Consider the following 17,311-nt stretch of genomic DNA (forward strand, 5'->3'; position numbering starts at 1 on the left):
TAACTAGGCAAGTCAGTTGAGAACAAATTCTTATTTACAATGATGGCCTAAACCCGGCCGACGCTGGGCCAATTGTGCGCCGGCCTATGGGACTCCTAATTCTATATGCCTATGGGACTCCAGGGGCGGCAGGTAGAGCTTGGACTAGTAACCGAAAAGTTGCTGGATCGAATCCCCGAAGCTTGTCGTGGTAATTTCCTGTATTACTAGGTGAAAGGAGAGTTTACAAACCACACACAAGTCAGAGTTATACTTTAAACTTAATATTTTAGTAATATGAGCTTCACCGTAGCCCTTTGACTCTCAGATCAATTAAATTAATTCTGAGTGTCAACATAATGGCAACAGATCTTTTATAGCAAAGATCCACCCCTCTCAACTCACAATGACGAACCACAGGTCGTAGGAAAACTGCACAAAGAAAGACTTTTACTTGAGAGGAGTATCCCATAGCCAGACAGCATTAGCTATAAATTATTGTTCAGTTTGCTCTCTTAGACGAGGTTCTACTTCTCGTTCTTGATATTACCAAAACATTACCTCATCCAATGGCATATATCAATTGTCAATTCTAGATACTCCCATCTCAAATACAATCCCTCCAGGACAAGCTCACGGAGAAGAGTGAGCCTCTAGGTCATATACCATGAAAGACAAGTTTGGACATCAGAGGGGACATACAGTGGTTCCAGACTGTCCTACTCCTTTCCCCCCAAATGGGAAAAGTAGGGAGTGACTAGCACACAGACATTGTAGAGCCAAGAGATAATTGTTCCCCCTCAATCATCCCTTCACATGGTTTAAAAGACACGTTCACATATGAAGACAAGCCTGACCTCTTCCCTCTCTGGGCCCAAGTGACTTTCCCACATAAGCATATTTCTGAAAGTTGATAATACATCTTATTTATCAATGTTACCTAACTGATTCTGATTCTGCTACGACAAGCTGACGAGGTTAAAATCTGTCGTTCTGCCCCTGAACAAGGCAGTTAACCCACTGTTCCTAGAGCGTCATTGTAAATAAGAATTTGTTCTCAACTGACTTGCCTAGTTAAATAAAAAAATCCTGTCTGGATGTGATAGAACATACACAACCCCAGTGCTACACAGCCAGTCTCAAATCATTCCCTTAGCCCTAAGCCTTCAACAGTATCTACCCAGTTCTGCAAACACTGAAGGGTTTGGGCCATTTTAAAGAAAACATTCTACCACTTTATTGCCATGTTTAACTTTAAGGGGCAGTTTCTCAGACTGGTCTAAGAGCACTTTCAATGGTGATTCTCCATTGAACATGATTTTTAGTCTAGGACTCAGACTGTCTGTGAATTTGGCCCTAAAAATGCTCTTGTGCTTCTTAACACTGGTCCTGTATATTTGTCTGTATCTTACAGGCTCATTTTAGAGGCTACAAGCAGAGGAAGGTCTATATAAAGAGGAAGGAGTACCTGAATGACCACAGCGAGGATGCTGTAAAGGTAAGGTCTCCAGCTACTGTACGTGTAGCCATCTTTATAATAAAACAACAATACATGACCTTGATTGGTGGGTCCTGTTCATTGGGGCATGCAACGTTCTAAACGCTTTGCAAAATAAACATTTACTCTTCTTATTGGACAAGGCCAGGTTGTCCCTCCCTGTTTCAGTCCATTTTATTTTCTTATTGGACAAGGCCAGGTTGTCCCTCCCTGTTTCAGTCCATTTTATTTTCTTATTGGACAAGGCCAGGTTGTCCCTCCCTGTTTCAGTCCATTTTATTTTCTTATTGGACAAGGCCAGGTTGTCCCTCCCTGTTTCAGTCCATTTTATTTTCTTATTGGACAAGGCCAGGTTGTCCCTCCCTGTTTCAGTCCATTTTATTTTCTTATTGGACAAGGCCAGGTTGTCCCTCCCTGTTTCAGTCCATTTTATTTTCTTATTGGACAAGGCCAGGTTGTCCCTCCCTGTTTCAGTCCATTTTATTTTCTTATTGGACAAGGCCAGGTTGTCCCTCCCTGTTTCAGTCCATTTACTTTTCTTATTGGACAAGGCCAGGTTGTCCCTCCCTGTTTCAGTCCATTTACTTTTCTTATTGGACAAGGCCAGGTTGTCCCTCCCTGTTTCAGTCCATTTTATTTTCTTATTGGACAAGGCCAGGTTGTCCCTCCCTGTTTCAGTCCATTTTATTTTCTTATTGGACAAGGCCAGGTTGTCTGTCCCCTGTTTTAGTCCATTTTCTTTTCTTTTGGGCCTTAATGAACATGAGCCTGTGGTGCTGCTTTTCCTTTAAGTCTGAGGTTTTTGGTGAATTTCAAATCTTTTTTAGTATTGACCTAGTTGAGTTATTGTTTTAGATCCAGTCGATGGTGAGGATGCACCAAGCTCGCAAGAAGTACAGAGACCGCCTGAAGCACTTCAAGGACCATGTGAGTTGATGTATTTAGTTCACCCTTATTTTATCTTATTTTACAAGATAAAGATACTATAAAAAAAAAGGTATTTCTGGAAAATGAGTATGAATCTTTGACGAAAGACAAGTAGCTAGAAGGTCCAGTAGTTTGTAGAGTCTGGTTCCTGTTAAGGTTTCCTGCTCTCAGGGAATGTTGCCTTGTTACTATGCTACTACTTGACTCTAGCCCAGCTAACAGCAAAGCACGTTGTCAATTTTGTGAAAAGCGCTACATAAATGTGACTGAGGTGAGTTGTAGTTATATGGTGTGCCCAGGGCTGTCTGTTCTCTAGTCTTCTGTATTCACTGTATGACGTCACATCTAACTCTTTATATCCTCGCCTGACACATCCACTGACATTTACTCTCTCTGCGTCCCAATGGCACCCTTTTCCCTAAATAGTGCACTACTTTCAAATAGTGCACTACTTTTGAACAGAGCCCTATGGGCCCTGGTCATAGTAGTGTACTATATAGGAAATTGGGTGCCATGTGGGACACACTCGTCCCACATTTAAATGTCCTTTCAGCTTAATGAGGCTACTAGGCTAGATGGCTCACTTAACTCTGTACCCTGACTAACTACAGATTACCAATGTAATCTTTCTCTTTAGAAAAGTCCTGCTTCCCAAATGGCACCCTGTTCCCTATATAGTGCACTACTTTTGACCAGAGCTCTATTAAGGGAATGGGGTGCCATTTGGGACACAGTCATGTTCTTGATCAGTGAAGTGACTGCTGTTTGCTCTGTTGTTGCAGATCAATGATGTGGTGAAGATCCAGGCGTTCATCAGAGCCAACAAAGCCAGAGACGACTACAAGACACTCAGTGAGTATGATGATGATGAGAACCCTCACCCACCACTGGCTTTCTCTTTTCTCCATCTTCTCTCTGTACTGAGTCTCGTCTCCCAGCTGTTCTTTCTGCCACATACGACTCCATCCTGATTGAATCCCTGTCTCTCACTGTCTCTCTCACACAGTCAACGCTGACGATCCTCCCATGGCGGTGGTGCGCAAGTTCGTCCACCTCCTGGACCACAGCGACCAGGACTTTCAGGAAGAGCTGGACTTGATGAGGCTCCGGGAGGAGGTGGTCACCAACATCCGCTCCAACCAGCAGCTGGAGAATGACCTGAACCTGATGGACATCAAGATCGGCCTGCTGGTCAAGAACAAGATCACCCTGCAGGAGGTGGTGTCCCACAGCAACAAGCTGACCAAGAAGAACAAGGGCGAGCTGTCCAACCTGATGATGATGAACAAACAGAGAGGAGGCCTGAAGGCTCTGAGCAAGGAGAAGAGGCTCAAGCTGGAGGCCTATCAGTATCTTTTCTACCTGCTGCAGGTACTGTAGATGCTGTGTGTCAACGTATATATGTATCGATCTCCTCAAACAGTTAGCAAAGCAGTACTGCAAAGGGAATCACACTCGCAAACAGTTGAGAAACATAAAACACTGTAGGTGACAGTAAGCAGACTAGAAACAGACCAGGAAAACATCCAATCTAACCGTAGTTAACGTGTTTCCTTTCTGTCCTCCCTGCAGACCAACCCCACCTACCTGGCCAAGCTCATCTTCCAGATGCCCCAGAATAAGTCCACTAAGTTCATGGACTCTGTGATCTTCACCCTGTATAACTACGCCTCCAACCAGAGAGAGGAGTACCTGCTGCTCAAACTCTTCAAGACCGCCCTGCAGGAGGAGATCAAGTAAGGAGCTAATACTTGAAACAATAGGATTCATCAATAAGGCCTGGGGAGGTGTGGTATATGGCCAATATACCACGGATAAGGGTTGTTCTTACGCATGACGCAACGTGGAGTGCCTGGATACAGCCCTTAGCCATGGTATATTGGCCATATACTACAAACCCCCATGGTACCGTATTGCTATTATAAACTGGTTACCAATGTAATTACAGCAGTAAAAAGGGTTTTGTCATACCCGTGGTATACGGTCTGATATACCACGGCTGTCAGCCAATCAGCATTCAGGGATCGAACCACCCAGTTTATACCTTAGCATATGCCACTTACAGTCATGCATATTTCATATGGGTAGCCCTAGCGGGAATCGAACACATGAGCCTTGGCGACGAAGCGCTATGCTCTACCAACCAGAGTCACACAGAAACACTTATACAGTCTAGCAGTGTCTCACCATGTTCCTAACCTTGTGTTCTCAGATCCAAAGTGGATCAGATCCAGGAGATCGTCACGGGCAACCCCACGGTCATCAAGATGGTGGTGAGCTTCAACCGCGGCGCCCGAGGCCAGAATGCACTGCGTCAGATCCTGGCACCTGTCGTCAAGGAAATCATGGACGACAAGACGCTGAACATCAAGACTGACCCGGTGGACATCTACAAGAGCTGGGTCAACCAGATGGAGACACAAACTGGAGAGGCCAGGTGAGAGGAGGAGGAGTCTGGGTAATGGAGTTCAGAGGAGACTGTCAGAGAGGAGTTGGAGTTTGGCGTCAACTGTTCAAAGATGGAAAGTATTAGAGCTGTCGTTACAATTTCTGGGTGAAATTGTATGACTGTGTACCTTTCTCTCGCTCTTTCCCTCCTGCCTTTCTGTACCACCTCTTGCCCCTCCCCTTCTCTCCTCCAACAGTAAACTACCCTATGAGGTAACACCAGAGCAGGCTATGAGTCACGAGGAGGTGCGCACTCGCCTGGAAGCGTCCATCAAGAACATGAGGACGGTCACAGACAAGTTCCTGTCCGCCATCATTGTCTCTGTGGACAAAATCCCGTAAGTGTCTCTAGCTCTGTTCTCAATAGAATTACGAGAAGGGACAGAGTCCTTCAGACCACAGCAATTTGATTGGAACACTCGTGGCTACACTCAATATGGCTGCCTGTCCACCCGTCATCTGGAATGGGAATGTCCATTCTAGTCATTTATATTTCCATGCTGCTCTCATTTAATAGGGGTCGGTCCAAACTACTACTGCCCTCGAGGGCCACATCTACTAGTTCTCAACCTTGCCTTTTTATCAGCAGGTGATTTAGACCTGGAATCTGTGACATGAATTGATAGTTGTACATGTTGTAAAGGAGAAGCAGCAGACATTAAATGTAGCCTGTGTGACTCCGTTTTTCATCCCTGCTCTACAGAACATGAACCAGCAACTGTGGGTTATGATGCTTATCACTTCTATGAGAGAGGGTCACTTATAGGGAATAAACCAGTTCTAAATACATTCTAGAAAAGTAAAGAAATGGGTCTTTGTGTGTGTCAGGTATGGGATGCGTTTCACCTCCAAGGTGCTGAAGGACACACTCCATGAGAAGTTCCCCGACGCTACAGAGGACGAGCTTCTAAAGGTGTCATTATATCATTCTTATACCATAGTCAAATGTTATACTGTACTGCTAGAACGGTGCTCTGCTCTACGGTGCTCTGCTCTACGGTGCTCTGCTCTACGGTGCTCTGCTCTACGGTGCTCTGCTCTACGGTGCTCTGCTCTACGGTGCTCTGCTCTACGGTGCTCTGCTCTACGGTGCTCTGCTCTACGGTGCTCTGCTCTACGGTGCTCTGCTCTACGGTGCTCTGCTCTACGGTGCTCTGCTCTACGGTGCTCTGCTCTACGGTGCTCTGCTCTACGGTGCTCTGCTCTACGGTGCTCTGCTCTACTGTGCTCTGCTCTACTGTGCTCTGCTCTACGGGGCTCTGCTCTACTGTGCTCTGCTCTACTGTGCTCTGCTCTGCTCTACGGGGCTCTGCTCTACTGTGCTCTGCTCTGCTCTACGGGGCTCTGCTCTACGGGGCTCTGCTCTACGGGGCTCTGCTCTACGGGGCTCTGCTCTGCTCTACGGGGCTCTGCTCTGCTCTACGGGGCTCTGCTCTGCTCTACGGGGCTCTGCTCTGCTCTACGGGGCTCTGCTCTGCTCTACGGGGCTCTGCTCTGCTACTTGCACTGTTATCCTGGTGAGCTTGACTTGGTATCACTCTTCTTCTACTGAATGTGGTTTCCTTCTTTCTCTTCCTTCTCCTTAACGCCATCTCTCCTCTCTCCCTTGTTCTCCTTCTCTCTTCCTCCCCTTTCTACAGCTATGCTCTCCTCCCTTGTTCTCCTTCTCTCTTCCTCCCCTTTCTACAGCTATGCTCTCTTCCCTTGTTCTCCTCTCTTCCTCCCCTTTCTACAGCTATGCTCTCTCCCCTTGTTCTCCTTCTCTCTTCCTCCCCTTTCTACAGCTATGCTCTCCTCCCTTGTCTTCTCTCCTCTGTTGGAACATGTCTTTCTGTACTCCTGCTGAGACAAGGTGAGACAGTCCCCCCTCCTTCTCTACAAACACCCAGGCTGCATACCAATTCTGTTAAAAACCTTCCTTCCTCTTCGCTGCAAACTTCCCTCGTCTCCTTTTCTCCCTGACTACTAAGTTTGAATCTCTGAACATTACTTAACTTTTTCAAGTCCAAGATTAGTGGATATAATGTATTGGCTATAAAGAAAAGGAGTCCAAGATTACTGGGACACAGCAACAGTTTTATACAACCAGTAAAACCCTGTCCACTGGTGTCCCTTGACAGGCTTGGTGTTGCCTGTGATGCCTACAGGAGGTACAGTGCTCTATCTAACGGGGGTGTGTCTGTTCAGATCGTGGGTAACCTGCTGTACTACCGCTACATGAATCCGGCCATCGTGGCGCCCGACGCCTTCGACATCATCGACCTGTCGGCCGGAGGTCAGCTGACCACAGACCAACGGCGGAACCTGGGCTCCATCGCCAAGATGCTGCAGCACGCCGCGTCCAATAAGATGTTCTTGGGGGACAACGCCCACCTCAACCCCATCAACGAGTACCTCAGCAGCTCCTACCAGAAGTTCAGGTGCAGTGGAGGACGGTCTTTATGGGTCGTGTTCATTAGGGCATGCTGTGGAAAATGTTAAAATGGAAAACATTTATCACTTATCTCTGTCTTGTGCTATAAATATTATCTTGGTGCGTTTAATCCCCATCTAAGCATCGACATTGAAATGGATGCAGATCAAAAAACACGTTCCATTGTTGATCCTTTGAAGGGGCCTGGCATGTGTTTGAAGGGGCCTGGCATGTGTTTGAAGGGGCCTGGCATGTGTTTGAAGGGGCCTGGCATGTGTTTGAAGGGTCAGAACACATTTACAGGATCATAAAAACATGAAATTGTGCTTTGTACAAGCAAGAGTTAGAATATGTGTTGCTTCTCTTTTTTAAATAAATCGTCAACCAAAGATTGTGACACGTGAATTTACATCTAACTTAAACGTGGAAATAATGGCTGGTAAGAGGGCGTCCTGAGGTGGGTGGGGCATGTGTGTAGCTTCTTACCCTCCTTGTATCTCTGTTCCTCCGCAGGCGTTTCTTCTTGGCGGCGTGTGACGTCCCGTCATTGGAGGACAAGTTCAACGTGGATCAGTACTCTGACCTGGTCACGCTTCAGAAACCTGTCATCTACATCTCTATAGGGGAGGTCATCAACACACACACGGTCAGTCTCTCTCACACACACACACACACGCTTATTTCTGCCCTCATAAATAAAAATGAGTACTCTCTTACACACTTCTCAGTGAGTTTACTTTTTCTCTGTTGTGAAAAACCCAAATTATACGTGGAGGAGTCATTTTGTACAATTTTGTGACTAAGTACTAGTGTATTTTCTCATAGCCAGTACCACAGAGGGATAATGTGTTTGCTCCCATATGAAGCCAAAGGCAAATGTCCACATTGTGTGAACAATAAAGATTTTCACATTGTAATGTTCCTGCTCGTCCCCCCACCCCAGCTGCTGTTGGACCACCAGGATGCCATCGCCTCGGAGCACAACGACCCCATCCACGAGCTGCTGGAAGACCTGGGAGAGGTGCCCACCATAGAGTCCCTCATCGGTCAGTACCGTAGATATTCCATAGTCCCCCATGGGTCAGTACCGTAGATGTTCCATAGTCCCTCGGTCAGTACCGTAGATATTCCAGAGTCCCTCATCGGTCAGTACCGTAGATATTCCATAGTCCCCCATGGGTCAGTACCATAGATGTTCCATAGTCCCTCGGTCAGTACCGTAGATATTCCAGAGTCCCTCATCGGTCAGTACCGTAGATATTCCAGAGTCCCTCATCGGTCAGTACCGTAGATATGCCATAGTCCCTCGGTCAGTACCGTAGATATGCCATATAGTCCCTCGGTCAGTACCGTAGATATGCCATATAGTCCCTCGGTCAGTACCGTAGATATGCCATATAGTCCCTCGGTCAGTACCGTAGATATGCCATATAGTCCCTCGGTCAGTACCGTAGATATGCCATATAGTCCCTCGGTCAGTACCGTAGATATGCCATATAGTCCATCGGTCAGTACCGTAGATGTTCCATATAGTCCATCGGTCAGTACCGTAGATGTTCCATAGTCCATCGGTCAGTACCGTAGATGTTCCATAGTCCATCGGTCAGTACCGTAGATGTTCCATAGTCCATCGGTCAGTACCGTAGATGTTCCATAGTCCATCGGTCAGTACCGTAGATATGCCATATAGTCCATCGGTCAGTACCGTAGATGTTCCATAGTCCATCGGTCAGTACCGTAGATGTTCCATAGTCCATCGGTCAGTACCGTAGATGTTCCATAGTCCATCGGTCAGTACCGTAGATGTTCCATAGTCCATCGGTCAGTACCGTAGATGTTCTATAGTCTATCGGTCAGTACCGTAGATGTTCCATAGTCCATCGGTCAGTACCGTAGATGTTCCATAGTCCATTGGTCAGTACCGTAGATGTTCCATAGTCCATCGGTCAGTACCGTAGATGTTCCATATAGTCCATCGGTCAGTACCGTAGATGTTCCATAGTCCATCGGTCAGTACCGTAGATGTTCCATAGTCCATCGGTCAGTACCGTAGGAATGCCATAGAGTCCCCCATGGGTCAGTACCGTAGACAAAAGTATGCTGTGTTCATATTTTCATACATGTAAAATGTAGAGGGGCAAGATGAGAAAGGAACAGGCCTAATAAATGTTTCCTATGTGTCCGTGGTGTATCTGCTCTGTCCTACTCCATCAGTGAAGAAACCATAGTCTTCTAAATGTCTCCCCGGTCATCGCTCTCCCCTCTTAGAGCTCCCTTCCACCCTCCCCACAACTTCATGGGATTCTACAGTGGATGTGAATGACAACTTCCTCTCCTCTAACTGTCCCCTGTTCTCCCTCCAGGTGAGAACCCCCTCCCCCCAGGGGACCCCAACAGGGAGACGATGGGGAAGACAGAGGTGTCCCTCACCCTCGCCAACAAGTTTGATGTTCCCGGAGAGGCCAATGCCGAGATGGACGCCAGGACTCTACTGCTTAAGTAAGAGTACTATTAGTATACAATAAAAATATACACACTTTCTTTGGGCTCTTTCTCAATTGTCTAAATCGGTCCTCGCTTCGCCTTCTCGACTGCTCTTATCTGAAAGAACTGACCAGGTGGAAGCCAGCCTAATAATGAGCTGCCACCATATTGTTTTCACCTGCCAAGTTTCATTTCCAATCCATGCAGATGATGGAGAGGACAGATTTTTAAGCAATTAGTTCCAAGGTGTTAGTTCAAAAGGAGGCCAAATTGAGTTCCCGGACTCCTCAGTCGTTTGTGCATTCCCAGCTGAACCTTATCTTCCCTCTTTCTGGCCTGCTACACTAGAGGCGTAACCTTTGCAGAGCGTGAGACGCTCCAATTAATTTAAATGAAACCTGGGTGTGAGCGCCGGCTCCGGGAGGCTCACGCTGCTCAGAATGTTTTTTTCGCTCTGGTTGTAATTTCCAGATTTCGACTCACAGCTCACACCCAAGAACAATAGCATAAAGTGGCTTTCGCTCTGCTCACACCGGCTAAAAGTTACGCTTCCAGTCTAGCAGCTAAAAATAAACCTACTGTTGTCTTGACACCCTAGAATAGCTCCTATGTCTCTTTCCCCCTATCTTTCTCTCTCCAGCACCAAGCGGCTGATCGTGGATGTGATCCGGTTCCAACCTGGAGAAACACTCACTGAGATTCTGGAGGGTGCTGCCAATCCTGAACAGGTGAGGCACTGAGGAGGTAGGGATGAATGAGGGAGACCTGGACAAAACGTTTCAGTGCAATAGTGAAGGTGTAAACTTGGCAGTATAACGCCTAAACAGTACACTGAGCTCAAAGTATTGGGACGGTGACACATTCAGTTGTTTTGGCTCTGTACTCCAGCACTTTGATTTGAAATGATACAATGACTGAGGTTAAAGTACTGACTGTCAGCTTTTAATTTGAGGGTATTTTCATCCAAATTACAGCGCTTTTTGTACATAGTCCCCCCATTTTTAGGGGACCTATTAAAGTAGTCAACTTTATAATTTGTTCCCATGTTCCTAGCATGCAATGATGATAAAATCAAGCTTGGGACTCTACGACCTTGTTGGATGCAGTTGCTGTCTTGGTTGTGTTTTGATTATTTTGTGCCCAATAGAAATGAATGGTAAATAATTGAAGTGACTTTAAGTGTCTTGTTTTGAACACTTCTACATTGTGGATGCTGCCATGATTACAGGTAGTCCTGAATGAACCGTGATGAATGAGGAAGTTAGAGGCATAAATATCATACCCTCCGTTATTGTAATGGTGAGAGGTTAGCATGTCTTGGGGTATGATACTTGTGAGCCTAACTTTCGTACCCTGCACACACTAATTGACAAAGAAACAAAACAAAGGCAAAGTCTTCTCAACAAAGCATGAGATCAAAAAGGCTTTAAGCACCTCCCGAGTGGTGCAGCGGTGTAAGGCTCTGCAGGGCTTGAGGTGTCACTACAGATCCGGGTTCGATCCCAGGCTGTGTCGCAGCTGGCTGCAACCACCGGGAGGCCCATGATGCTGCACAATTGGCCCAGCGTCGTCTGGGTTAGGGGAGGTTTTGGCCTTGTCCCATTGCGCTCTAGTGACTCCTGTGGGGGGTCGGGCACATGCACGCTGACACGGTCACCAGCTAGCTGTACAGTGTTTCCTTCGACACATTGGGTTAATGGAGCAGTGTGTCGAAGCAGTGCGGCTTGGCAGGGCCGTGTTTTGGAGGACACATGGCTCTCGACCTTTGCTTCCCCCGAGTCCGTACGGGAGTTGCAGCGATGGGACAAGACTAACTGCCATTTGGGTACTTTTTCCAACACTGCAAAACAAGGTAGAAACTGAGATGCACTTCCTAACCTCCTTCCAAATGTATGACCATATTAGAGACACATATTTGCCTCAGATTACACAGAACCACAAAGGATTTGAAAACAAATCAAATGTTGATAAACTCCCATATCTATTAGGTGAAATACCAGTGTGCCATCACAGTAGCAAGATTTGTGACCTGTTGCCACAAAAAAGAGCAACCAGTGAGGCACAAACACCACTGTAAATACAACCCATATTGACTTTTTATTGATTTTCCCTTTTGTACTTCAACTATTTGCTCATTTTGACAACACTGTACATAGCCATAATAACATTTGAAATTTCTCTATTCTTTTAACTTGTGTGTAATGTTTACTGTTCATTTTGGATTGTTTATCTTTTTAATTTGGTTTGGCAATGTAAACACATGTTTCCCATGCAAATAAATTCCTTTGAATTGAGGGGGAGGGAAGGATGCAAACCTGTAATATTAGTTAGCAGCTCACTAACACTTAATCTTTGTTTTTGAATATATTGTTGTGCCATAGAGTTAAAGCAGAGAGGGCACACCACTAAAGACTGGTAGCTTGCACCAGTTTAAAGTAGTCAACTGAGTAGGACTTCCTCTGGGTTCGGGAGTTATCACTTTTGCTTGGCTTTATTCAACTATGATTTGTGCACAATGACAGTATAGGGTGAAGTAGCCCCTAGACGCTGATCTGCAGTCAGTTTAGCATTTTCCCCACTACTGTTTAGGTTAGAATTGGGGGAAGGGAAGCTGATCCTAGATCTGTGCCTTGGGGAATCTTCCCCCCAGCGCCACAGCAACACATGACACCACCCCTGTTTTCCCCCTTCCAGGAAGTGGAGTACCAGCGTGCTATGCAGCGACGGGCCATCCGCGACGCCAAAACCCCAGAGAAGATGAAGCAGGCCAAGCCGGTGGTGGATGACAGCCTGACGCTGCAGGGCAAGAAGGACAAGATCAGGAGCAACCTGCAGCGCCTGGCAGAGCTGGGCAAGGTGCACCCTGAGAACCGCTACCAGGACCTCATCAACGACATCGCCAAGGTACTGTACAGCTCGCTAGTTGAAGCTGTGTGTGTGTCCACCCCTTGAACCACTTCTAGGACCCTAATCAACGACATCGCCATGGTACTGTGTGAGAGAGAGTCAGTGTTTCTGTCTGTCACGTGATGTGTGTGGTACTTATAGTATACGTGTTTTTGTGGATGTGCCACATAAAATATAACGTGTTTGTTCCAGGACATCCGAAACCAGCGGCGGTATCGGCAGCGGAGGAAGGCGGAGCTGGTGAAGCTCCAACAGACAAATGCCGCCCTCAACTCCAAGACCGCCTTCTACAACGTCCAGATTGACTACTACAATCAGTACATCAAGACCTGCATGGACAACCTGGCCAGCAACAAGGGCAAGTGAGTGGCCTTTGTCTTCATAGCAGAGGGAAGACGCTAGCCTCCAGGTTTGAGAGGTGGGCAGGTGACCGGAGGGATGCAGGTTAGAATCCCAGGGTTCACGGAGGATGTTTTGTGTGTCAGTAGAATAAAGGATCAAGAGCTCAACTCTGAATTCTTATTACAGAAATTTTGTTTGGTGTAAGTGAATAAGATAGACGGAGAAACTTGCACTGCGGAGGTCAAGGGTTTGAACCTATTAGAGGGCTGGGTGGAGCCATTGTCATACTTTTTACATCTGGGTTGTGTTCATTAGGACACACGTTAACAAAATGTTGAAAAACGTAACAAGTGTTTGTTATTGGACAAGTCTAGGAAGTACCTCCATTTTATTAAGTTTTAATTCCATGCCTAGACCCTGAAATGGAATGGAACTACCAAAATGTTAAGTTTCTAGCAGAAGGCAACTGCAACTCAGGTTGCAGGAACGTCATTACATGGACTGCTATTTCCTCTGTTACAATGTGTGACAGTGTTATGGACACTATTCTCTCCCTCCCTCAGGCTGTCAAAGAAACCAGGCGACACCAAGGCCAAGAAGAGTAAACAGGTGTCTCAGAAGTACACCGCGGCTCGCCTCCATGAGAAGGGTGTGCTGATTGAGATTGAAGACCTGCAGACAAACCAGTAAGTTAAAGATAGACCTTGGATGTTTAGTTAATAATTGTTTACCAAATGTTGTCTTGAAAGTTAGCTGTATGGGATTTATGATGTAATATGGATACATCTCATGACATCACACACATCAGTTTTAGGCAAACAATTGTGACATCCCCCTCCCCCACACACAGGTTTAAGAACGTTATCTTTGAGATCTCTCCGTCGGAGGCGGTTGGAGTGTTCGATGTGAAGGCCAAGTTCATGGGAGTGCACTTGGAGACGTTACAGTTGGAATACCAGGTATACATGTGAATGATGTACAGTGATGCTGGGATGTGAAAAAGGTGGTCCAATGGGATTTTATGGTTGATATTTGTCTTTTTTAAAATACTTTTTCAAATGATTCCTTCTCCATTTCTCCTCATCTCCCTCGCTCTCCCCTTTCTCTGCTCCTCTCCCTCTTCCTGCCTCTCGTGCTCTCCCTTCCTCTCCATCTCATCTCTCTTACTCATCTCTTACTCTCCCTTCTCTTCTCTCTCCCAGGACCTCCTGCAGCTGCAGTATGAGGGTGTGGCTGTGATGAAGCTCTTCGACAGGGCCACCATCAATGTCAACCTGCTCATCTTCCTGCTCAACAAGAAGTTTTACGGGAAATAGATGGATGAGACAGGGAGATGGATGGAAAGAGAAGGAGAGGGGGCTACAGACACTGTTGAGAACAGAACATCTAACAGAGGGCCTTGGCTCTATGCTGTCTTAGCTCGGTTTCCCCCTCTTCCGCACTACTTTAAGTATATGTATTCATTATGTGCCTTATTGAGATGGAATATTCACCGTACGGTATGTGCCTTATCCGCCAAGGAAAAGTCCCCCGGAAGCCTGCTGGATGCTCCAAGTGTATCCTCGTCAGGATCCAGAGTGCTTGTTGCGTTTTGTGTTACTGTGTTACTGTAAGACTGTCAAAGGTATAAGATATGGATTTGTCTGTCAGGCGCTTGTTTTCCGGTTATTTGAAACGCAATTCAACAGTCGCATGTTGATGACATCGCAAGCAATTTTGTCATACAGTATAACTTTAAGGAACTTGCAAATCCACTATTGGCATAGGAAATAGCCTTTCAAGAGTAGACTGAACAATCAATATAGAAAAGATGTGTTATGCTTTGTGTTGAATAAATTTATAAAAGAAAACTGTCATTATTTGTTCTTTGTCAGTCCTCCAACTATAGTTAAGGTTACTTTCTTTTATTTTCCTTTTAAGGAGCATAGTTGTCAGATCAAATCACGCTTCATAGTTCTTTAGTCACACATTCACTATTAATTGAAAATACGGTGACTTCAGTTGATTTAACTCTGTTCACCACTGAAGGAGACCGTTCATACACTCAGTCTAGAGTGAGGTATTATATAACAATGACGAGAGATATGCTTTAGGTTCCAGTAGATGTCACTCACTGTACACTAAACAAACCGTCTCGGCACAGAATCCTTATGACAATCTGCTCCATTTCAGAAGACTGGAAAGCGTGATATACAGTACTGCCCTGTCAGAATAGTTTTGAAATGTTTGTTTTTAACCAGTGTACCCTTGTATTGAAGTTAATTTACACTGGGCCTAACCAGGATATAGTTATCTAGGAGCCTAAGCTCTTTCGCCCGTAGTCCATAGAATGTTTTACATGATTTAAAGAATAAAGCTTTAATAATGCCATGTTTCGTGAGATACATATTACCAGTGACGTATAAAAAATGGTGACACTTTAAAACATGAAGATTTTTAAATGATTAAATGCTAAGAATGCTTACACATGATTATACATTTTAATATTTATAAATTGTTAAATACACATTGGTTATTATGCACACTTTCTGAATAGTAAATGAACTTGAAGGGAAGGTTTCCCAAAACCAGATCCAGCTCCAGCCTAGTCCTGGACTGAAATAGATTTTCAATAGAGATTCAGGATTAACCTAATCTGTGTCTGGGAAACTGGTCCTATTAGTTAAAATGGATTGTTTTGCAGAATGTCAGTATAATTTCATTTGCATTGTATAATGTAATATTTTATATACAATATTTTTTCTCCATGTGGACACTAGCCAGCAGGTTCTAGTTCTGTATGTCCATGGATTATTGGATAGGTTTGAGAATGAAAAGTACAATTTAAGAACCTGAATAAATCAAGCTAATTTACTTTCACGTGTGTGCCACTGTGGTAAAATACATATTTACGATTGTTATGAGCACTTAAATGTTTCCTTCATTTATTTTGTAGACATTTGTATCCAGGTCAATTACCATTCAGTTCACTAAATAATGAGGCTGAACAACCGTATGATAAAGGCTAGGCCGGAAGTAGGACAAATATAAGCACCCATCTAATTTGTATTATTATTTAAAGGCAATTTCCAATTGAGACAAATATCTGCAGCGTTTACCTAGAATGTGAACATGGTAACATTACTTTTAAAAGGCCCATTGTTGACAGGCCGATCTGATTACTGGCCTAGGTGTCCCAAGCAAAACAGAAATAGCAACATGTTCCCCATGGTTTCAAATACACAAAATTATGTAAAATGCAGTTTCTTATCTTAGTGGATGCTATGATTAAATGATGCACAAAATGAAGCAAAACCACTTTTTTTTCAGACAAAGGCTATGTTTGAATTCCTAGGCTATATTCAGAAGTGGTTACAGTCATATTTCAGTGTATCAAGTGATCCCTAGTGTCAAATAATATCCGTTTGCCAACCATCTCTACAATGAACTAGGTTTCCATCCAATTGATGCCAGATTTTCATACAAATATTAAAAAATCTGCATAAAGAAAATCGGACTTCTTGTGGATAAAAAGCAGTGTGATGACGTAGTGCGCACAAAATGTACTTTTTCGCTTAAGTTTTCATGTCCCGAATAAAAATCAGTGTGATGACATAGTGCGCACAAAATGTACTTTTTCGCTTAAGTTTTCATGTCCCGAATAAAAATCAGTGTGATGACGTAGTGCGCACAAAATGTACTTTTTCGCTTAAGTTTTCATGTCCCGAATAAAAGTCAGTGTGATGACGTAGTGCGCACAAAATGTACTTTTTCGCTTAAGTTTTCATGTCCCGAATAAAAATCAGTGTGATGACGTAGTGCGCACAAAATGTACTTTTTCGCTTAAGTTTTCATGTCCCGAATAAAAATCAGTGTGATGACGTAGTGCGCACAAAATGTACTTTTTCGCTTAAGTTTTCATGTCCCGAATAAAAATCAGTGTGATGACATAGTGCGCACAAAATGTACTTTTTCGCTTAAGTTTTCATGTCCCGAATAAAAATCAGTGTGATGACGTAGTGCGCACAAAATGTACTTTTTCGCTTAAGTTTTCATGTCCCGAATAAAAATCAGTGTGATGACGTAGTGCTCACAAAATTTACTTTTTCGCTTAAGTTTTCATGTCCTGAATAAAAATCAAGTTCATTGCGTTTTCCAGTCCATTTTCAACTCTACCAATAGTTTTGTCACAAAAACTGTGCTCTTGGCACATGTGCTCAAGCCAACAGCTCACAGATACATTGCGGGTAGGCTAGTCTACATTATAAGATTATGGATAAGAGCGAGAATATTTGTATTTGTCAAATGGCAGTTAAGCATCGATCATCATGTCT

The 17,311-nt window shown here is 44.7% G+C and overlaps 1 protein-coding gene across 1 annotated transcript in view; it reads left to right on the plus strand.

Annotated features, from left to right (window-relative positions):
* The window catches only part of LOC110506160 (ras GTPase-activating-like protein IQGAP1), a 74,870-nt gene extending 59,505 nt beyond the window's left edge, over window positions 1-15,365 (plus strand). The window contains exons 20-37 of the mRNA XM_036981135.1: window positions 1,394-1,477; window positions 2,333-2,404; window positions 3,187-3,256; window positions 3,411-3,775; window positions 3,977-4,140; window positions 4,617-4,841; window positions 5,050-5,190; window positions 5,681-5,765; window positions 7,040-7,272; window positions 7,779-7,911; window positions 8,209-8,311; window positions 9,629-9,764; window positions 10,390-10,477; window positions 12,444-12,653; window positions 12,849-13,018; window positions 13,562-13,684; window positions 13,849-13,957; window positions 14,201-15,365. Of these exons, the coding sequence (XP_036837030.1) occupies window positions 1,394-1,477; window positions 2,333-2,404; window positions 3,187-3,256; window positions 3,411-3,775; window positions 3,977-4,140; window positions 4,617-4,841; window positions 5,050-5,190; window positions 5,681-5,765; window positions 7,040-7,272; window positions 7,779-7,911; window positions 8,209-8,311; window positions 9,629-9,764; window positions 10,390-10,477; window positions 12,444-12,653; window positions 12,849-13,018; window positions 13,562-13,684; window positions 13,849-13,957; window positions 14,201-14,314 (2,625 nt within the window). The 3' untranslated portion in view covers window positions 14,315-15,365. The remainder of the gene's footprint in view (window positions 1-1,393; window positions 1,478-2,332; window positions 2,405-3,186; window positions 3,257-3,410; window positions 3,776-3,976; window positions 4,141-4,616; window positions 4,842-5,049; window positions 5,191-5,680; window positions 5,766-7,039; window positions 7,273-7,778; window positions 7,912-8,208; window positions 8,312-9,628; window positions 9,765-10,389; window positions 10,478-12,443; window positions 12,654-12,848; window positions 13,019-13,561; window positions 13,685-13,848; window positions 13,958-14,200) is intronic.
* Window positions 15,366-17,311: the final 1,946 nt, after the last annotated feature.

Source organism: Oncorhynchus mykiss, chromosome 6 (genome assembly GCF_013265735.2).
Source record: "Oncorhynchus mykiss isolate Arlee chromosome 6, USDA_OmykA_1.1, whole genome shotgun sequence".
In the NCBI taxonomy this organism is placed as follows: domain Eukaryota; kingdom Metazoa; phylum Chordata; class Actinopteri; order Salmoniformes; family Salmonidae; genus Oncorhynchus; species Oncorhynchus mykiss.